The 23,593-nt window shown below is 42.2% G+C and overlaps 1 protein-coding gene across 2 annotated transcripts in view; it reads left to right on the top strand.

The window, feature by feature from the left end:
• LOC129816396 (TRAF3-interacting protein 1-like) overlaps window positions 1-23,593 on the top strand; it is a 42,936-nt gene that overhangs the window by 13,530 nt on the left and 5,813 nt on the right. The window contains exons 7-15 of one of the 2 annotated variants that reach the window (XM_055870834.1): window positions 4,998-5,021; window positions 5,180-5,258; window positions 5,408-5,428; window positions 5,644-5,728; window positions 8,088-8,180; window positions 8,450-8,585; window positions 10,181-10,217; window positions 10,364-10,437; window positions 23,255-23,478. In XM_055870834.1, coding sequence (XP_055726809.1) covers window positions 4,998-5,021; window positions 5,180-5,258; window positions 5,408-5,428; window positions 5,644-5,728; window positions 8,088-8,180; window positions 8,450-8,585; window positions 10,181-10,217; window positions 10,364-10,437; window positions 23,255-23,478 — 773 coding nt within the window. The remainder of the gene's footprint in view (window positions 1-4,997; window positions 5,022-5,179; window positions 5,259-5,407; window positions 5,429-5,643; window positions 5,729-8,087; window positions 8,181-8,449; window positions 8,586-10,180; window positions 10,218-10,363; window positions 10,438-23,254; window positions 23,479-23,593) is intronic. The other variant, XM_055870835.1, reaches the window with a different exon arrangement.

Consider the following 23,593-nt stretch of genomic DNA (forward strand, 5'->3'; position numbering starts at 1 on the left):
TAAGGTATTTCTATTTGTTCTTTTTAATACATTTGCTAAAATGTCGCTTTGTCATTATGGGGTATTGTGTATAGATTGCTGAGGAATTTGTTTTATTTAATTCATTTTAGAATAAGGCTGTAACATAATGTGGAAAAAGTCAAGGGGTCTGAATACTTTCCGAAGGCACTGTACATGCATGCATTAGGGGTGTGAACATAAAAATGTTTAAACGAAATTGGTATTGTTAATGTTATTTAAAAAATCCCAAACCAAAGAAGTGTTTTTAATGTAAATCACAGTGCCGTTATAAACAAACTACGGCGAACAGGTCCCCATCATTATCATCAAATACTTATGCTAAAATGCTATAGCGTAGTAGGAGATACAGGGTCATGACAAAGTATTTGCCCCTGTTCTGATTGAATTAGTTTTTGCATTTATTTTTTGTTACACTGAAAGTTATCAGATCTTCAACCAAAACCTAATATTAGATAAAAGGAACCTGAGTGAACAAATAACACAAAAATATCTTACATGAAATAAGTATCTAATAAGCAAAGTTGTGCAAAAACCCAATGCCCCTGTATGAGAAAGTATTTTATTATTACAGTCAATAAATAACTTGTTGTGCCACCTTTTTAACTGCAACCAAACACTTCCTGTAGTTGTTGGTCAGTCTCTAACGTCACTGCGGAGGACTTTTGGCCCACTCTTCCATACACAACTGCTTTAACTCAGCAACATTTATGGGTTTTCAAGCATGACCTGCTAATTTTTGTCCCTGCCATAACATCTCAATCATGTTTAGGTCTGGACTTTGACTAGTCTCGGTTCCAACATTTATTACCGAGTTCCAAACTGCCTCTGGAAGCAACATCAGCACAAGAACGAGCAGCCGCACACAAGTTTAAGATCACCATGCGCAATGCCAAGCGACAGCTGGAGTAGTATAAAGCTTGCCGCCATTGGACTCTGGAGCAGTGGAAACATGTTCTCAGCACGAATCTGGGTTTGGCTAATGCACCAATGAATACTGCCAACTGTAAAGTTTGGTGGAGTAGGAATAATGGTCTGGGGCTGTTTTTTCATGGTTCGGGTTAGGCCCCTTAGTTCCAGTGAAGGGAAATCTTAACGCTACAGCATACATTGACCTTCTAGACGATTCTGTGATTCCAACTTTGTGGCAACAGTTTGGGGAAGTCCGTTTCCTGTTTCAGCATGTGTCACGTTAATCTGAAGACAGTTAATTAGATTTTTTTTTTTTAACTATATTTAATTGTTACCCAATTTTGGGGGGGGTAACAATTAATTGTTACAAAATTAATAAAAAATAAAAAATGTTTAAAACAAATGTTTTATTTATTATTTAAATTATATATATATATATATATATATATATATATATATATATATATATATATATACATAATAAAAATAAATACATTTGTTTTATTTATTTTTTATTAATCATGTAACAATTAACTCATTAGGATCTGGGGCACCATGAGAGCGTTTCTTTAAAGAGTTACCATCTCCAAAATTAAACTCTAGAAGGTCTTTACCTACCACATCTATAAACATTCAACTTATTAACCATAACCTCGTATCATATCACCATTCTGAACAGTCATAACCTTGATGCATCTGCGAAAACCTAGCCTTACTTGTGATTCAGTACTACACAAATTGGTTTAGTTATTTATTTACCAACTAATTAAATGGGAACACAGGACCAACACACACACTGCATCGGTTATTGACGTAATACGCTGAAATGGAGACATAATACGCTGAAAACAGGTCCCTAGCGGAATGACAACATGGATACTTGTTAAAGAAGAGATGGAGAGAGCGACAGAGACACTTATCATTGCCACATTCAGAAACTACTCTCACCTACAATAACCATATATTTTGCACACGAACCGCCGCCCACTTTAAGCAAGAAATCATGAATGTATTGACGTGAAATGCCTGAGTTCGCCTGGGATCTCTCGGTAAATGGGCCAGCCTTGGAAAGGGGGTTGGGCCTTTTTGCGACACGCTTGTAAGGCCCTGATTGTCCGAAATGGTTCAAACAACTCGTCTCCATTTGTCCTTCTTCGTAGTTGTCTGTTATCCGGTGACTTGTCGTGTAGTCCTGAACAGTTCTGATTTTCCCTCCATTCGCCCTGGATCAAATAGCCAGCCGTATTGAAGGTTCCCCAATAGGGTGATGAGAGTAGCGTAATACGATGGTTTGAGCAGAGCAACCGGATGGTCCTACTTAAATTCGCTTTTGAAGATACCTTTTTGGCTTCACTGCCTTCGTCAGAACTTTTGGGATTTAAAAAAAATGTGGCTAATTTAAAAACTCACAAAAGCTCTGCCGATACGTAAAGCTTAATAAGGAGCAGTGATACTATCAAGAGCGGTGTGCGGGTTTCTCCTTTTTTCTCATTTTATTTCACTGTTACCATGCACCTGCAAAAAAGATAGCTCAGATGTGCGAGTGCCTTTTTTGAATTCATAACAGTATAGCTAAAACCACTATTGGCTAAACAGGAGAAATTAATCATTAGATAGAAACACTTGTTCATTGACTTAGTGAAATGATTCACATACGCAAAAACCTCGTATGGGGTTAAAGACCACAATTCATTGAATTTATAATTAATAATAAGTGTGGATTTATTGGACCTTTGGGAGAGCACAGCCCATGGAAGAAAACAACATAGCCGCAGGTGAAGGGTGCCGGAGGTTCTTCAAATAAATTGAAATAAATGTACCATGTTATATGATTAAGTGACTCATATCTGTACAGAAATGAATTAATTCATTGAAATTACTACACCAGAGAGCATCATTGACCCAGAGAGGATCAATTGCTTATTTAAAAAATTGCTGTGGGTTGTGTTGTATCACATCACGAGCGCGTAGGCCTACAGTCAGGCAGCACGCGCGACAAATATCAAACAGCTGATTAGTTGTGGCTGTCAATGAACAGCAGGCCACAGCTAAAAGGCCTTTCACAATATTTTAAAATACAATTTCTGTAATTTCCTCATTGTGCAATCTGTGTCTCCACTCTTTTCATTGGACTATGCTATTGGTTGCATTTAAGACCAGGGTCATTTGTTTCATTGCTCTTAGTATGTCAGTATACCGATTGCCTACTGTAATTATGACTGCCTAAGATAGTATTATTCATACGCAATAGGACCATATTCTGCATTGTGCATTCACATGGAATATTACGAATATTTCTTATCGTTTTAACGGAAAACCGATTTTAAAGAATGACACTTTTAAATGTTAGGAAAAATTGTTTATTTGTCTCATCCCTAACATGCATCCTGAGCATGCCCCCATCCATATCGACGGGGCTGTAGTAGAGCGGGTAGAGAGCATCAATGTCCTCAGTGTCAACATTACTAAGGAATAAACATGGGCCACACGCACCAACACAGTCGTGAAGAAAGGCACGACAACGCCTCTTCCCCCTCAGGAGTCTGAAAAGATTTGGCATGGGCCCTCAGATCCTTAACGTATCGTCAGCTGCACCATTGAGAGCAACTGGACTGGCTTCATCACGGCAACTGCACTACAGAGGGTAGTGTGTACAGCCCAGTACTACATTGGGGCCAAACTCCCTGCCATCCAAGACCACTATACCAGGCGGTGTCAGGAAGTCCCTAAACACTGCACGGCAAGCAATACCGATGCACCAAGTCTGGATCGAACAGAACCCCCAAGCCATAAGACTGCTACATATTTAACCAAATAACTACCCAGACTATCTGCGTTGACCCTTTTTTCACTACCTCTTTTGACTCATAACTTATGCTGCTGCTACTGTTTATTATCTATGCTGTTGTCTAGTTACTAACCCTACCTATATGTACATATCTACCTCAATTACCTTGTACCCCTGCACATCGACTCTGCATTAGTACCCTGTGTATATAGCAAAGTTATATATGTTTATTCCTTGTTATTATTTTTCTATTGTTTTTCTCTGCGTTGTAGGCATTTCACTCAACAGTAGGCATTTCACTGTTGTTTATGAAGTGTTTACAAAGCGTGACAAATACAATTTGATACATTCATTTGTATCAGTCTTTGCTGTAATTGCTCTGTCTTCATTTGTGTTAGTGGATGCTAATTCACTCGCTTGCTTCATTTCATTTCAAGGGCTCTTCAGCTTTGCTTGTTGCTAGGATAGAATACATCAGATTAGGATTGTGGTCCATTGTAGCTCAGTTAGTAGAACATGCCGCTTGTAACGCCAGGGTAGTGGGTTCGATTCCTGGGACGACCCATACGTAAAATGTATGCACGCATGACTGCAAGTCGCTTTGGATAAAAGCGTCTGCTAAATTGCATATATAGGTTTTTGGTCCATATTTTTCAAAAACTGCTGTAATCTACAGCACTCTTCATTCAGTAAAAGAGGTTAAACCACCAGAGATGGAAAAAGAAGTCTCCACATTTTTCTCAGACGGCTACAGACTATCACTACATTCATGAACTGATGTTGAATGTGCTTTAGTTGTGTGTCAGATTTGACTTAGCTACCTTAGACCACTCGTGTTCGTACCGCATGGCCATAGACCAGGACGAAATTGCCATCCATAGAAATAGACACATTTGGCCTTTCAGTGTGATAATGGTTGATTTCTGTGCTCCTTGCCACTGGAAGCTTCCACTGGAGCCTATTGATACAGCTGAAGAGGTATCTCGTCCGTGGCCGTCTAGCTTAATGCTCCCTAGTCTCGCTCCCTAGAGCTATAAAGCATAGAACTGGGAGGGGTAAACTGGGTAGTACGGTATGAGTGTTTTCCGTGGGAGTTTACTACGGTTGCCTAGCGTAGCTTACCTGCTTTACTACGGTTGCCTGCTTTGGAAATAGTGCTATGTCATTTACCATAGGAGCTTGGTTTCCTACTACTTTACTTCCATTGTAGCGCTGTTTGGTGGCAGTTTCGGACACGCCTGGATTCAATTGCTAATCAAATGTCTTCTTTTTTTTATAGGTCGCAGAAGTCACAGACAAGCAGGTAACCTCTTATTTTCAAAACGGGGCTGCCTCTGTCCTTCTTTTTCTAAGAATAACCCTGCATGTTTACAAGTGTGTGTGTGTGTGTGCACTTATAAACATGAATGGGGGACACTTATTCAGTCATCCTTTCTTCTACTCTCCTCCTCCTCTCCTCAGTCTGACAGTCCAGCCAGAATACCCCGGCCTTCATCTGCTAAGGGGCAGAGGCGCATGCCCAAAGCAGGAGTCCCACAAGGTAAAAACCCCTCTCTCCGACCCCTCTGCTCCTCTCAAATATCCCAGCCTTCTAGCCTTTCACTAAAGTCATACTTCTGTTTACACAATAATATGAGTAGAGAAACAAAGAAAAAAAATCGAATACTTTTTTTGTCGCCTCTTTTCCAGAAGAGTCTGATGGAGAAGGAGGTGAGTATTTCTCTCACTGCACCTATACCTTCTCTCAGTAGATGGCGCTGGTGTGTCTTTTTCATTTAGTCATCCACGGTGGACATTTTTATGTGTCTCTGTTCTGTAAGCCCTATACATCAGCAGTTCTTGCTATCAAGTCCATCGATTGTAAGTTACAATGAAAGATGTGAGGTGGTGTGTTCTCATGTCAGCATCATGTTGTGTTGTTGTAGATGGAGACACTCCGTTGGCAGAGAGGCCGGTCCCCCTGGAGAACGGCGATGCCACAGACGCAGTGCCAGCCCACATGGCCCACAGGTCTGTGTGGTGTTTGACAGTTGATTTAAGCCAGTTAGCAAGGTTTGAGGGCCATGGCCTAACATTTTTTTATTTTTGGTCAACCAGCCACTGTTTCAGGTTGATTTTTTTTTAATTCTACTAGCCACTCAGATTTTTTTTTTTTACCAGCAAAACTCTTTTTGGGTCCATAATTACATAAAAAAAAATATTTAAAAACAGATGACCAACCATGCTTTGTAATGTTTCTAAAACAAGAAATGTATTAGTAAGGAAGTAATTTCATTTTAACCAAAATATCAGATGAGAAAATGTTCAGTTGCTCCTTTAAGGGCGGTAGGTTACCGTGGTAAGGGGGCCTCTCAAGTTGTCTGTGTGTGAGATTTTGGAACTGACTAGTAGTAGATGCGTCTCTTTATCATTTGAAGCAGCGGACTCAAACAAACATGGAAAAACAACCGAGCTTATGAACAAAACATTTTAAATAGTCAGAAAATATGAGGACAGTCTTACTTTTGTAGACTTTCGAGTAAATTAGACCAACTGTTAAGCCTGTGTGCAGCCCCTCCAAAAATATATCTATCTGCACTTAACTCCCCAGCCATCGGTGTTGCAGTTATGAAACAAAACGGCAGAAATACTATGAAAACAGCTACTGCAACATTTCTCTGCTATAAATCACAACTTGCACATGTGCCCTTACTTGGCTTTTGACATGTGATGCTCGCAATGTAGAGTCCTGCAAATTGACCACCCACCTAAGTGTCTGGTGAAATAGACATTCGTACCCGCCAATAGCTAAAATCTACCCACATTTGTCAAGTGTTAATTGTATGCCCTGTTGAGGGCACTGCTCAATTTGCACAGTCAGCAACAATTGAAATGGTCTCCCATAAACTCACTGCTTAAAACTAAAGTTTTGGCCAATTTCTTCTCGGTGGGATAGAAAGAGTTTTGAAACATGCTACAAAAACAAAAAACTCCATTCACTGATGCGAACCCTCCACTTTCTCCTTTTTGATCAACCGCGCACTCAACGGGCGCACTTAACACTGTATTTGTCCCAAATGGCACCCTATTCCCTACAGAGTGCCCAGGTAGTGCAAAAGTAGTGCACTAAATCTAGTGAATAGGGTCTCATTTGGGACGCAACCCTGTGTATTCTCAACCCCCTCATTACATTTGATTAGCCACTTTCTCTCTCTTTTACACCACAACAAATTGCTCTGCTAGTCCCCACTCTCAATTATATTCTTCTCAGCGTAACATCAAACACATGCTATCCCATGGTAGAGTGAGTGGCTGACTGAATGGTTAGTGTTGCAATTGAGGTCCCAATAGAGTAGGGTTTCTCAACTCTCGTTCTGGGGACCACTCTATTTTCATGTTCTCACTACAACCAGCTTCTCCAATTAGACTGAATGAACTGGCTAGTATGTGAATAGTTGTTCTAACTAAATGCAGTAACTTTTCACACTGTTCCGATCCTGTCTATCTAGCTTAAGAATATCTGTGATTCTTTGAAGATATGTGATTCCCAGAGTCTCTTGGTTAAATGGTTCTCCTGAACCAACCAATCTGATGGCTAATTCCTGGTGTTGAATTGATGCTCAATTAAAGTACAGTACATCTTACACAGTGTGTCCCCATGATCCGCTTTGAGAAACCCTGCTATATATAGTAGCGGATATTGGTGAGAGAGAGTTGGGTTTACTGACTGTTAAAGGAATTTCCAGGTGAACAAAAAGGAGAGCAGTTGAGGATATATGGTTAATCATAAATCAAGTTGGTTTAATAGAAGTTGCAACATGGAAAACACCCTCCAGCATAGAAAATGTCTAACGGGCCCTCTAATCACACAGTACCAAATGTTCTGTAAATACCACCCAGAGAGGCTTGTACAAAGTCACAACAAAAGACTGTGACTTTGCCAGCTGCTACAGAATCAAACAATGGTCATAAGGTTGTCAATATAATATCAGTGTACCTTCAGTCTGACGCCAATCACTATCGACAGAATGAGTTTAATAAATAACAGTCGAGAGTCAAGTGACCATCAACCCGTGACACAAATTTGTGTCACAAATAGAACTTTTACAATTGGCTCATTCATCCCCCTCCTCTCCCCTGTAACTATTCCCCAGGTCGTTGCTGCAAATGAGAACGTGTTCTCAGTCAACTTACCTGGTAAAATATAAATATAAAAAATAAAATAAAAACTTGAAATGTGTGTTACAGAAAGGGAAAACATATAAATATGCTAAGCATTGTTATTTACTCTTAACTAAATGTTAACTTTATTCATCTTAAATATTCCCCATTATTCTGACTGTGGCTGATCATTCATTAGTGTGGCTTGACTTCTCATCTTCCCAACCAGCAACCGAAGGATACCTCGGCCCAACAGCGCACGGCCCGCCCCTCCTCGGTTCAAGAGGCAGGAGAGCTATGCTGACGTGACCCCAGCCGAAAGGTGACCTCCCCTCGTACTTTTTTACTTCCTGTGTCACTATGAATGATACAGTTGTCAGCATAGCAGCACTGCATTCAGCTCACAACATTTTGGAACTTTTCAAAATGTATGATTTAGCGAAAACATGTAGATTTAGGAGTCACGTCAGCTCTATTTCATGACATTTCTATCTGCAAAGTTTCACAATGTTTAGCGACTGAACCCGGGCCCGAGAAAATTATATGTGCTTTGCTCCATTGCCCCCTTTAAGCCCTGTGTGTGTGTTGCAGGCTGACCAGTGCCAAGCCCCCGGCGGCTGTCATCATGGAGGGGAAGAAGCTCTCTGAGGATGAGGAGGATGAAGATGAGCAGTTTGTGGTGGAGGAGGCTGCCCCTCCTCCCCCCGACATGCCCGACATGGAGATGGTGAGGGAGCACATACAGTTGAAGTCGGAAGTTTACATACACCTTAGCCAAATACATATCAACTCAGTTTTTCATAATTCCTGACATTTAATCCTAGTAAAAATTCCCTGTCTTAGGTCAGTTAGGATCACCACTTTATTTTAAGAATGTGAAATGTCAGAAAAGTAGGAGAGAGAGTGATTTATTTCAGCTTTTATTTCTTTCATCACATTCCCAGTGGGTCAGAAGTTTACATACACTCAATTAGTATTTGGTAGCATTGCCTTTACATTGCTTAACTTGGGTCAAACGTTTCAGCCATTTGGAAGACCCATTTGCGACCAAGCTTTAACTTCCTGACTGTCTTGAGATGTTGCTTCAATATATCCACATAATTTTCCAGACTCATGATGCCATCTATTTTGTGAAGTGCACCAATCCCTCCTGCAGCAAAGCACCCCCACAACATGATGCTACCACCCCTGTGCTTCACGGTTGAGATGGTGGTCTTCGGCTTGAAAGTCTCCCCCCTTTTTCCTCCAAACATAACGATGGTCATTATGACCAAACAGTTCTATTTTTGTTTCATCAGACCAGAGGACATTACTCCAAAAAGTACGATCTTTGTCCCCATGTGCAGTTGCAAACCGTAGTCTGGCTTTTTTATGGCTGTTTTGGAGCAGTGGCTTCTTCCTTGCTGAGCGGCCTTTCAGGTTATGTTGATATAGGACTCGTTTTACTGTGGATATAGATACTTTTGTACTTGTTTCCTCCAGCATCTTCACAAGGTCCTTTGTTGTTCTGGGATTGATTTGCACTTTTCGCACAAAAGTACGTTCATCTCTAGGAGACAGAACATGTTTCCTTCCTGAGCGGTATGACGGCTGCGTGGTCCCATGGTGTTTATACTTGCGTACTATTGTTTGTACAGATGAAGGTGGTACCTTCAGGTGTCTGGAAATTGCTCCCAAGGATGAACCAGACTCGTGGAGGTCTACATTTTTATTTTCTGAGGTCTTGGCTGATTTCCTTTGATTTCCCCATGATGTATAGCAAAGAGGCACTGAGTTTGAAGGTAGTCCTTGAAATACATCCACAGGTACACCTCCAATTTACTCAAATGATGTCAATTAGCCTATCAGAAGCTTCTAAAGCCATGACATCATTTTCTGGAATTTTCCAAGCTGTTTAAAGGCACAGACAACTTAGTATATGTAAACTTCTGACCCACTGGAATTATAAGTGAAATAGTCTGTCTGTAAACAATTGTTGGAAAAATGACATGCACAAAGTAGATGTCCTAACCGACAAGAAATTTGTGGAGTGGTTGAAATACGAGTTTTAATGACTCCAACTTAAGTGTATGTAAACTTCCGTCTTCAACTATGCATATCTCTCTTCTTTTACGTTATGAAAAATAGATATGAGAATGCCATACCTCTATTACTTTTGCACATCCAGGCCCAAGCTCTCGTGGTTTAATGTTGGAAGTTGAACATATAGAAACATATTTCAGGCCCTAAAACTATTATAAGTTGCAACCAAGAGAAGAGGGCATCAGCATTGTTCATTCTAAATATTTTTAATTGCTACGCCACTTTTTTGTTCTTCCACAGGACCCTTCAGTGGGACTTCAAGGCGATGAGAAGCATGGTAAGCAATCTTACAAGCCAAACAATCACTTTATTTGATCTTGTAGGTGCTAAGAATTCTAGTACGTATTTCTACAATTTGGTTTATATCAATGGCACTGTAAATTACCAACACTTTTAAAACTCCTGCACCTTGTTTATCCACAGGTGGGCTGGTGAAAAAAATCCTTGAAACCAAGAAAGACTTTGAAACATCATCATCTCCAAAGGCCAAAGACCAGGTAAGATGTAGTGATCTTGATCTCCACTAGAGGGCAATGCAATGACGCCATAACGACTGACAACTCTCATTCCTCTCCCTGTGACTCAGTTCTAGATGTTTCCATATCTCTCAATCAGCGTACAAACTGTTATTTCTGGAAATTCAGTACCTTAGGGATGTGGGGTTGCAAAACCGAAAGCGTACAGTCTATTAGCTAAAGAAAGCATATCGCAAATGGAGTGAAGTGTAATTGCAAAAAACCTATTGAAAATCTTGATCACTTCAGTGGAGCTAGAGAAACAACAACATAAAGTGGGTTGATTGCATCAGCGAGATGTCTCAACCCTTTGTGTACTAATTTAATGCGCTCGTTTCACATTTTGTGTTTTGTAAGTGTTATTGGCTGAGAAAGTGTTGCGAAAGCTATCTAAATTAGGCTTATCTAGTGCCATGTCACAACAACCAGTTTGAGAGAAAGTGTATAGATATATTTCTTGCTCCCATACTGACCGAATTGTATAATTTGTAATGGAAAATGGATTTGAATGAGCTGCATCGATTTTAAAGGCCCAGTGCAGTAAAAATGTTTACTTGAAGTGAGTACAGGCTTAACTGAATGAACAACTGAGACTAAAATGCAAATTTGAAAGTTTAGTAAATAGTTTGAGAGATGGCCTTGTCTCCAATAGACGGCCCCCATAGCCAGATGCCGGGATGGCAGGTAGCCCTATGCTGGGCAGCTGGCATCAACTCACCAGCTGGGAGAAAGAGGTTCTGATGACAGCCTTCAGCTGGGGGAGGTGGAGGGTCGGCGATGATACTTTGCTGTATGACGCAAGTAAGAGAAACGAGGGGTAAGCCATCATTTAAATACATCACAAGATGTATGCCCATTAGTGAAAAGAGAGCAAGGTGATTGTGCCCATATTAGTGGCGGTCGGTGCCGTTTAAGATGAGGGCGGATGACTACATGATACTCAAATTTTCCCTATACCCATCATAAGGTCGCTACAACCTAGCCTATGAATGAAAGTTTACAACATAGGTACACAGGTCGCGAGAAAAATTTGAATAATCAATGATGACCGTGCCATTCAATACCGCCTTGCACACTCTTGCCTGCATCTAGCTGATCTAGGGTGTAATCATTAGTCCAACAGTTGCAAATGAGAATTTCTATTGGACAAATTCAGATATGTTTATCCCTTTTTGGTTTTGTTTACTTCCGTTTTTAAGAAACGTTTTTCAACATAATCGGCTCAGAATGAATACACCCCTGATCACACGCAAACACAGCTCACTTTCATACCAACCAACAAAAGCTCCAAAAACACCCAAATAAAGTAGGGTCTGAAATTGACACCCTTGATAAAGATGAACAAAAAGTATTTAAAATATACTGCGCTATATTGAATGCTAAATTTATTTTAGAAATTATCTTATTTTATATTAATACAATTGCTCAGAGAAAATTGAGCTCTTTGGTCACGCACACCTATGGTAGGTTTGGTGTTGAAATGAGAATGCATGAGCAGAAAAGAACCCCATACCTACTGTAAAATATGGTGGTGGATCTTTATGTTATGGAGCTATTTTGCTTCCACTGGTCCTAGGGCCCTTGTTAAGGTAAACGGCATCATGAACTTTACCCAGTACCAGGATATATTTGCCAAAAACCTTGTTGCCTCTGCCAGGAGGCTGAAACTTGGCCGCTAGTGGATCTTCCAGCAAGACAACCCCAAGCACACCTAAAAATTCAATTAAATGCTTAATTGGCCACAAAATCAACATTCTGCAATGCCAATCTCTCTCTCCGGACCTGAAAACCATTGAAATCCTGTGGTTTGAATTGACGAGGGCAGATGAAGGATTTCAAGTATCTGGAAGGATTCTGAAAGGCGGATTGGTCTAAGATCCCTTCCAATGTGTTCTCCAATCCCATAAAACATTTTAGAAAAAGTCTGTCGTTATACTCGGAAGGTGAAAGGCATTGTAAACAGGGGTGTCCAATAATTTGAGAAATAAATATATTACTTGTTAAATGTCGTTCTCTGGGCAATTGTATTAGTATAAAATATATATATTTTTTAAATGGAGCATACAATATACATTGAGTGTACTAAACATTAGGCACACCTTCCTAATATTGAGTTGCACACACGTTTGCCCTTACATCAACCTCAATTCGTCGGGGCATAGACTACAAGCTGTCGAAAGCATTCCAGGGATGCTGGCCCATGTTCACTTCAATGCTTCCCACAGTTTTGTCAATTTGGCTGGATGTCCTTAGGGTGGTGAACCATTCTTAATACACACGGGAAACTGTTGAGCGTGAAAAACCTAGCAGTGTTACAGTTCTTGACACACTCAAACCACATCTGGCACCTACTACCATACCCGGTTCAAAGGCACTTCCATATTTTGTCTTGCCCATTCACCATCTGAATGGTACACATACACAATCCATGTCTCAATTGTCTTGGGTTAAAGATGGATTTTTAAGCCATGTCTCCTTTCCTTCATCTACACCAGTGTTCACCAACTGGTCGATCTCCAAGGGAATCCTAGTTGATCACCAAACATTTCTGTAAAAACAACAAGCCCTAGCGCTGAGAAGGAAAAGTGTTCCCATTTTTTTTTTTTTTTTTTCATGAGTCTGAAGGTAGAACTCTGCCTACCCGGCAGGCCCGGGGAGCAAGTCAAGTACACCTACTGACCTAGCGCTAGCCAATCAGATAGCTCAGATCACCGTGTCTGCACGGTTTCCTCGAGCCATAGACTGTTAAAATTAAATAAAAATAAAAGCCTTGAACGCACAGCAAAGTTGACACTGTGAGATTTCAAAACTTTTAAAACCACGACTAGAGAGAGACTCAACATTTACAGCAAAGAGATTCTGTTTTTATGAGTAAGTTCATGTTTACGTTGCTATTCAGCACTGTCAACACTTTTATAAACCATAGAATGCGCGTTCTCCTTACTTCCACTCAAGCTACAACCAACACTGCAGCTGCAGTGAATGACTATAGCAAAGTGTTCCGATAAGCTTACGCTGTTATTATTAGGGACTTGGGTCTTTTTTAATATCAAGGAATATATCACTTTCTCTGGTCATAGGAGTAACAGCATGAATTGGTGCATGAGGCAGAAATGATGCAGTGCGAGTTTTGCCATCAGCTGGAAGACTGTGTCCTCTTCTCTCGGAGGGAGAGCGGCGGGACGGTGAGTCGAGTGAGAGGCAGCCTCGCCACTGCTCCCTCCCTCCCCTCAGACTGACCATCAGATGCAGACCATCACTCCAGTAAAACATGTAAAAAGCTAAATATGCTCACTCAACTGTGCCTCATAAGTAATCAACAAGTTATCTATTACCAGTGTGATCAAATACAGTAACACATTTAAAAATACGTGTATATATATATTATTTCAAAATGGTCTGAGAACAACATTGGCAGGGAATAGCCAGTCGTATAATGTATTGGGCCTTGTATTGGGCCTGTCTACTGCACATACCTCATTGCTACAGAACTGTTTTTAATTGGTTAATGTTGCATAGGCTTATGTTTTTTTAAGTAATGTTTAAAAAAAATATGCGCGGTAGATCTCGACTTGCAATTTGACTCAGAAAATGATCTTGAGTCAGAAAAGGTTGGTGACCATTGATTTTGAAGTGGATGTAACCAGTGACATAAATAAGGGATCATAGCTTTCACATGTATTCACCTGGTCAGTGTATGTCATGGAACGAGCAAGTGTTCCTATTGTTTTGTACATTCAGTGTAGCTCAGTATTTGAATGATTTAATACAGTAATTTTTGCTTTTTCAAGGGTGTTAATCATGTCCGATCCCACCATATGCCCTTTTAGAAACAGACACCCTCTCAGTACAGCGATGTAGGTCTTTAGATGTTGTACACATGAAATTGTGTCATTCGAAACTTTATCCGCAATGTTATGTTCGACTCTAGCGGTTTCTTCTACCAGCTGTGCTGCACAGGCCCTCATCCATCCCTCTTCTCCATCGAGGTCATCTGTCCCAGGCCAGCTACTGATGATCGGGAAACGGGAAGAACGAGCGCTCTACCCCCAGAGAAGCAGCACAACAGGGGAAAGTTGCTCGAGTTGCATAAAATTGAATATCACTTTGCGGATAAAGTTCGTAATGACACAATTTCATGTGTACAACATCTAAAGACCTACATCGCTATACTGAGAGGGTGTCCGTTTCTAAACGGACATATTTGGGTGTTTTTGGAGCTTTTCTTCATGTCTTTTGGTCGCCCCCACAGTGTACAGTGAGGAAGTCTTTTGCGGCTGGGGTAAGTTTCTCAAAAACAAGTGAAATCACAAAGTGTCTGCACCCTTCTATAACATGCCATTTACGTAATTTTTAGATTTCCTTCAGAAATAGTAAACCACTCCTTTAACTACATTGCATGCCCATTGTGGGGTAATTTAAGAGTCTTCCTTAGAAATGAATCCTCCTTTTGGGGGCACGCTGCATCCCACTACCTTGGCCTCCTGCCCTACCTCTCCCTGTGCTTCAACCATGAACTGTTGTCTCCACATTTCATAATTGATAGGCTTTTCATTACTTCGAACATGACTTCCAGTCTGACGTAACGCCCTTATTGTTGCCCCTCATCTGTTCCCCCGAGCGTGTTTATTGGCCAAAGAGAGCTCTCACAGTCAATATTTGGATAGTGAATCGGTGTGAAGGCTTCTTGTCCATGCTCCAGCGATGTGGGTTGTACGACTTGGCCTGTTTTGGGTGGTCCTTTCTGCCCAAGCGAGCTGCTTCCTCCGCTCTCTGCCCAGCTGACCACCCGACTCTGATGGATGCTGTGTTTTCGCCCGTCACTCATGCAGAAAGGCCCTGTCTACCCCCCCTTTTCCCAACCCCAGCCCTCATCCATCCCTCTTCTCCAGCGAGGTCATCTGTCCCAGGCCAGCTGCTGATGAGCGGGAAACGGGAAGAATGAGCGCTCTCATCTCCATAGCGTGCGCCAGGCTGTCTGGCGTTCTGGCTCCGTCACAAGTTTAGCTCATAGAGACTCAACAGCAGACAGAGCAGATGGAGCCCCCCATTCCCAGCTGGTCTTCGGATGGACGGCTCCCCCACCCTACACCCACCCCAATACTTCAGATTGCACTGCGGCCCCCTTGTAGTTTTTATTTCAAAATAATCCGACTGAATTGACCTTTTTTGAGGTGGGGGGTTAGGTAGCGCATAGCGTGGCTCGTACGAGTAGACATACATTCTATTCGGACTGCCGTGCGCCCCAGCAACTCTTCCCACCCCTCCCCCCGGGGTTGTCCGGTGCAACCTGAGCACAGCCCACAGGGTTATTCTAATTACAACCTGAGCACAGCCCACAGGGTTATTCTAATTGCAACCTGAGCACAGCCCACAGGGTTATTCTAATTGCAACCTGAGCACAGCCCACAGGGTTATTCTAATTGCAACCTGAGCACAGCCCACAGGGTTATTCTAATTGCAGCCTTGTCGGTTTTTGGGATTCCAGATCCCTTGTTATAGGGCATCTAATGGAGGGTTGTGTGTTGCTGTGGCGCACTGCAGTCCGAATGAAAGGTATGTCTACTCATACGGGCCAAACTTTGCGCCACCTAACCCCCCCCCCCCATCAACATTGCTGGCCTTGTCAGCTGTATAAAGGACTATAATGGTTTCCTTCCTGACATGATAGGGTTGAGGGTCAGTGTAATAGAGACGTTGCTCTCTTGTAATCACGGGAGAACATGGAGGGTTAAAAAATGTAAATATTGAGCTTCCCCCGTCCCCCGGTGTGACAGGTCTGAAATTACAGTGGGCTGTGATTCCTTCTTAAACGCTGACGTTTATCAAACACCCTGATCAGGTATGGCGTTATTACTCTTTGGTTACTCTAACTTTTAGGGAAATAGGAACTTAATAACTTCATAACTTCTCTATATATGTTTTTTTCCCCCTTCTTCGTGAATCAGTTTTGCCATTGTTATTGCCAATGCTTTTTCAGAACATGGCTGAACTGCTGTAAATAAAAGGGCTTTTGGAGCAGATAAGGCGCTTGTATTTTGCCATATCCCGCCACACAAAGTGCACCATAGAAGAATTTGCTGTATATTTATGGGGACGACCTTCCCCATGACCTTGCAGAACACTTGTATATTATTGTAGGATACTTCTCGGAGGCCGTCTTTTTTTATTTAGACAGACTCGGGCCCTCGTAGCAGCTGCGTTTTCATAAGATTGTTTTTGTACCCTCTCCCTTTTCTTACCCCATCAAATTAGCCTTGATGAAGGTTTGCAATGTATAAATAAACGTGGCACACAAATGGATGGCTGTTGAGTGAGAGTCACGGAGGAGAAATGCCAGAATACTCTACAGAATCGGCAGGAAAATAAATAGTCCTCTCCCCACCAGGCCTGTGTCTTTGTAAACATTCACCTTTTTTTTTTGTGGAAACGTAAGGAAACGACCCGGCTGAATTCCATTAGCCATATTGCCCTTGTAAGTGCAGCATTTTGAGATTCCTGTGGAATGGGAAAAGGTTTCTGAGAAATACCCTCGGAGATTGGACTCCAATGCCGACCATGTCATTGCAGGTGTTATTTTTCTCAAGTCGCGTTGATCACGTCAAACGATTCCAACCACATAACCTTAACTTATCAGCTTCAACCTTTGTGACGTAGCCTCCATAATTTAATCAAGCCTTTTTTTTCTCTGTCCGCAGTCTTTTCTAGGGGGAGGTGAGGTTCCCCTTTGTACTCCTGGGTCCAGGGCAGGGAGCTCAGTTGTGGCCCCTTAGGGGGCTACACACTGACCCTAGCATCCTGTAACCCCCCTTGCCCTTAACCTCACTCATCACCTCACTGACTCCTAGCTATTTTTATGATCTTGCTGGACATTTGGACAATGTCTTTTTTACCCGAAAAAGAGGAAACCCCTGAACAACACTAGACTTATCGTCATGGTATAATACCTAGCTTCATGGTATAATACCTAGGATAAGTTAGAAGGATCGGAGGACCAAAGCGCAGCGTGGTATGTATCCATATTTATTCGAATACTTTTCTAGACGAACAAAACAATGAACAAAACGAAACCAACAACGCTAACAGTCCTGAACATGTGAACAAATGAAAAACAATGAACGCACGAACAGGAACAATCACCCACAAACAAACAGTGAGAACAGCCTACCTAAATATGGTTCCCAATCAGAGACAACGTAAAACACCTGCCTTTGATTGAGAACCATATCAGGCTAGTTAGACAACCCTAAACCAAACATAGAAACACATAACATAGAATGCCCACCCAGCTCACGTCCTGACCAACTAAACAAAGACTGAACAAAGGAAATAAGGTCAGGAACGTGACACCCTCTCCGGGGACACATTTCAGGACCCTTGGAGGTGGTTGGGTCTCAAACACTGGTGTTGTGCTTTTTTTTAGGTACCTGAGCGCAATTTTCTCAAGGAAAGTTGGTATCGACATGTAGCCTATTGTATAATATCATTTTTGAGATATACAGTACCAGTCAAAAGTTTGGACACACCTACTCATTCAAGGGTTTTTCTTTATTTTTACAATGTTCTACATTGTAGTATAATAGTGAAAACATCAAAACTATGAAATAACATATATGGAATCATATAGTAAGCAATTTTATTTTAAATAAATCAAAATATATTTTTAATTCTTCAAAGTAGCCACCCTTTGCCTTGATGACAGCTTTGCACACTCTTGGCATTCTCTCAACCAGATTCACCTGGAAAGCTTTTCCAACGTCTTGAAGGAGTTCCCAACTCATCCCAAATCATCTCAATTGGGTTGAGGTCGGGTGATTGTGGAGGCTAGGTCATCTGATGCAGCACTCTATCACTCTCCTTCTTGGTCAAATAGCCCTTACACAGCCTGGAGATGTGTTTGGGTCATTGTCCTGTTGAAAACAAATGATAGTCAAACCAGATGAGATGGCGTATTGCTGCAGAATGCTGTGGTAGCCATGCTGGTTAAGTTAGCCTTGAATTCTAAATGAATCGCAGACAGTGTCACCAGCAAAGCACCATCACACCACCTCCGCCATGCTTCACAGTGTGAACTACACATGCGGAGATCATCGGTTCACTCTGCGTCTCACAAAGACACGGTGGGTGGAACCAAAAATCTCAAATTTGGACTCATCAGACCAAATGATAGGTTTCCACCGGTTTGATGTCCATTGGTCATGTTTCTTGGCCAAAGCAAGTCTCTTCTTATTATTGGTGTCATTTTAGTAGTGGTTTCTTTGCAGCAATTTGACCATGAAGGCTTGATTCATGCAGTCTTCTCGGTGGATGTCCATTGGTCATGTTTCTTGGCCAAAGCAAGTCTCTTCTTATTATTGGTGTCATTTTAGTAGTGGTTTCTTTGCAGCAATTTGACCATGAAGGCTTGATTCATGCAGTCTTCTCTGAACAGTCGATGTTGAGATGTGTCTGGTACTTGAACTCTGAAGCATTTATTTGGCCTGTAATTTCTGAGGCTGGTAACTCTAATGAACTTATCCTCTGCAGCAGAGGTAACTCTGGCTCTTCCTTTCCTGTGGCGGTACTCACAAGAGCCAGTTTCATCATAGCGCTTGATGGTTTTTGTGACTGCACTTGAAGAAACTTTTAAAGATCTTGAAATTTTCCAGATTGACTGACCTTCATGTCTTAAAGTAAATGATGGACTGTTTCTCTTTGCTTATTTGAGCTGTTCTTGCCATAATATGAACTTGTTATTTTACCAAATAGGGCTATCTTCTGTATCTTCTGCCCCTACCTTCTCTCAACACAACTGATTGGCTCAAACACATCAAGAAAAGAAATTCCACAAAGTAACTTTTAAACAAGGCACACCTATTAATGGAAATGCATTCCAGGTGACTACCTCATAAAGCTGGTTGAGAGAATACCAAAAGTGTGGAAAGCTGTCATCAAGGCAAAGGGTGGCTACTTTGAAGAATCTCAAATCTAAAATAGATTTAGATTTGCTTAACACTTTTTTGGTTACTACATGATTCCATGTGTTATATCACAGTTCTGATGTATTCGCTATTATTCTACAATGTAGAAAATAGTAAAAATAAAGAAAAACCCTGGAATGAGTAGGTGTCAAATTTTGTCTGTTCTTTTATATATAAAAGTGGGGATGAAGGAAATAAGACAAGGAAATCCTTTTGTGACTACTGAGAAAATGGTAGTACTCAGACAATCTGAGGAAACATACGTTTACCTGACCACTGTCACTGGAAATGTTAATTTGTCATATACCCGAAGTATGTCATGCCACTCGTTGTTACACCGTTGCTGTGTGCGGCTTATACATTTGTCGCCTGATAATTGAGGTTGATTAAGTGGCTTATTACATCATTATGAAAGCTGATACGCCACCCTGAAACGGTCCAGCGGTGGCTAAATTAATGTTTCTTTAATTAATGACGCCCAAGAGGTTGGTAGGTCTCTAACAGGATTCACGCATGCAACCCATTCTTCTTGTCAAAAGCCTTACTTTGAAGACTGTTATTCTCCCACCCCCTCTCACCAGCTCTTTATTACCACTTCATAAATCATGTGCTTTGCATGCATTTTCTCATTAAGCAAATTAGGCACGAGAGGGTTCGGATGAATTCCACATTGTAGCTTAGCAGCCTGCACTGCCGCCAGGCCAGCAGGTCTGTGAGAAGTTTTGATCTGAAACCCCGGCATGAGACTAGAGGCCCATCAAATCCAGTTTCCACAAGACGTAACAGTAAAACATTCTGGTACTTACAAAGTTTCAGGTTTGGATTGATATACTCAGCAACACATTGTTTACAACATGAAGCCAGAGGGGATGGAGTAGTTACTTTTCCTTACACTTTCTTGTGCAAGGAAAAGCAAGATTGCAATGCACGACATATCCCTGACAACCCCTTACCTGAATGGATTGACTAGGGGCTCCTAGGAAAAAAACAGGAGAGACCGATAGAAAGGGAAATGATCCACAGTGCTCCAAGGTCTCTGCTGGGAGCCACCTGTTTCCAGGAAGGATTGCCGGCTCGGATCTCCACGGCCAACAGGGCTGGATGAGCTAATGGGAAAACCAGCCCCCCCCTAAATAAATATTGTTCTTGGGTCGGGGTGAAATATAGAAAAAGGAGCGCGCTGAGCCCAACTAGAGGCCCCTATAAAGGGATGATTTATGCTCGCCTGGACAGAGTGCACCACGCAGACCAGGGACTAGTTTTCTTTTTGTTCTGTTTTCAGGCCGTGCAAGAGGACAGTAAACAGAGCGTAGCCCGGCTTGGCTTCCGCGGTGCTCCACCACAGCCGGCGGGCCGAATGAGCCGTGGCGTGTTTGTGTAGCCGCCGTGTTCACGGGGCCAAGGGAAAAGCCACCCACATTGCGGACGACCATTAGACATTTCAATCCTTGCACACTTTGCAAACCACAGAGGGAGGGCGGAGACTAGGCGGCCTGTCAGACATTTTTGCTGGTTTCCTAGAGCATAGGCAGCAGAGTTGAAGTTTGAAGTGTTTTTTTGTACAGTTAAGTTCTATGTAGTTTAGTGTGTTTTTAAGTTGTAATTATTGAGTTAGCGCGTAATAGCGCTCAACATACGTTTTGCTAACCTACCCGGCCTAACACCCAGTCTACATGACAGTTGGTCTGTTTTGAAGGGGAAGTTGTTGAGGAGTTTACACTGTCCTGTAGCGGGAGTAGGATTTCTACGGCCCCGTAAAAGCAGGTGTTTCCATCTGGAGGCAAGAATGACACAAATTGGCCCAAGAGTTAAACTTGAAAGGGCGATAAGTGCAGTAGTTGTTACTGAATACTGTAGTAAAATAACTTCACTGCCACAGCCTGTTACTAAAATAAACAAGAGTTTAAGTCCACAGGAGTGCGGGTGGGTGCCGTCTAGTGTGTGTTGCGCGTCTGCAGTCCCACACACACACCGACCTGCAGACCCAGCTGAGTAAACATCCCTGGCCTTCACTGTGCCAAGGGGAGCCCCTACACTCTCCTCCCCTCCCAACTTGAAGCTGAGGGCTGTGGGGTGGCTGGGGCATAGCAGAGCAGGACCCCCCAACCACATACTATACAGAGGAGGCCTTCAGCTAGTCCCCCCACATTAGCCAGCACAATTCAGCCACGCGTTCGATCCTTATATATACAGCCTAGGTTTGTATAATTCCTGCCTAGCATTTTTTTGCCTTGAAATCCTAAACCACTAAATGCAGCCCTGCGTCTGGCTCCGTGCATTTGATACTTTTTGCTGGCCAGTGTAGAATACCTTAAGGTTTATGTGATTCGGTTGAAGTAGCCTATCTGGTAGAGAGGAGTGTTTGTGCGTGCACGTTTGCAGGTGTGCGGCAGTGGCAAAGAGGTAGAGAATTCATTATGGACATCCAAAACGTATAAAGAGTTGCTTCGCAGCCCATAATGTTATCACTATGAATTGCCCTTCCTGGGACAATAAAGGCTTGCTTAACTTGGCCTCAGAAACACTGGGAAATATCAAGCAGTAGCAGGGTTTTCTCTCATTCCACGGCCACCCTGCGTACTTCAAAGTCCAAGATCATCATCAATCTTTGGTTCTCTCCATCCCTCCAGCCATCCTTCCTCTCTCTCACGGATGTGAATTTTCCAGAATTATTCATGAATTCCTGCTTATCGAAGACTACTCCATTCACATATAATTGAAACTGACCTATCCCTAGCCAAAATCCAGATTATCCTAATTTTCTATGACTACAGGAAAAATTTGATATTAAACTGATTTGTGGTAGTTGGCAGATTTATGCAATTGTCATGTAAACACCTTTCTCTGCTTATCTTAATTTGCGTAAGGTCAAATTAAAACACCTGATTTTCTGAGCAATCGTTCACATTTTGGGGAAATGTAAATACCTTAATCGGCGTTCCAGCGGTGTATTTGATCTGCGCGTGTGCCAGCACCGGTAGTGCAAGCCTCTCTCTTTAGCGTGAGTGAAGTGAGTTCGGAACAACTGAATGATTGCGTCTTAGAAATTTGCAACAATTTCAAAGATTTGACTGAGTTACAGTTCATCTGAGGAAATCAGTCAATTTAAAATACATTCATTAGGACCTAATCTATGGATTTCACATGACTGGGAGTACAGATATGCATTCATCGTTCACATCAGTAAACCGCTCGCCCACGCCATACACGTGGTCTGCAGTTGCAAAGCCGGTTGGATGTACTGCCAAATTCTCTAAAACGACGTTGGAGGGGACTTATTCAATTCTCTGGCAACAGCGCTGGTGGACATTCCCGCAGTCAGCATGCCAATTGCACGCTCCCTTAAAACTTGATACATCTGTGGCATTGTATTGTGTGACAAAACTGCACATTTTTAGTGGCCTTTTATTGTCCTCAGCACAAGGTGCACCTGAGTAATGATCATGCTGTTTAATCAGCTTCTTGACGTGCCACACCTGTCAGGTGGATTGATTTATCTTGGTAAAGGAGAAATGCTCACTAACAGGGATGTAAACAAATGTGATATTTCAGTTTATGAAACATGGGACGATTTTCTGCATTTATCAGGGTGCCATGAGGTAGCCTTATTTCAGATGTGTCCATGTAAACCGGATTATTGGGGAAATCGTTATTCTTGCAAAGCATGTAAACTTCTGAATCAAACTATTATATTAAATGATCCACAATAATCACATTGTGTGCATGTAACCGTACTCTGTTGTAGTAAAAAATCTCTTGGCTTCTCTCCTCCATCACTCAATCCATCCCTCCATCTCTCCTATCTATCTATTCATCCTTCCCTTCATCCCTCTCTCCAGACGCAAAGCCTGGTGTCGGAGGCGGCCAGGAAGAAGGAGAGGGAGCTGGTGTCCAGGGAGATCGAACGGCTGCGCTCGTCCATCCAGACGGTGTGCCGCAGCGCCCTGCCCCTGGGCAAGATCATGGACTACATCCAGGAGGACATGGACGCCATGCAGAACGAGCTGCACACCTGGAGGAGGGAGAACAAGGAGCATGCGCAGGCCCTGCTGCAGGAACAGAGGTTAGAGGGCAACACGCACACATACACTTTACACACTAAAGCCTGGAGGGAGAACACACAGGCCCTGCTGCAGCAACAGATGTAGAAAACCCACAACCCATTCACACACACACAC

This window comes from Salvelinus fontinalis, chromosome 19 (genome assembly GCF_029448725.1).
Source record: "Salvelinus fontinalis isolate EN_2023a chromosome 19, ASM2944872v1, whole genome shotgun sequence".
NCBI lineage: Eukaryota > Metazoa > Chordata > Actinopteri > Salmoniformes > Salmonidae > Salvelinus > Salvelinus fontinalis.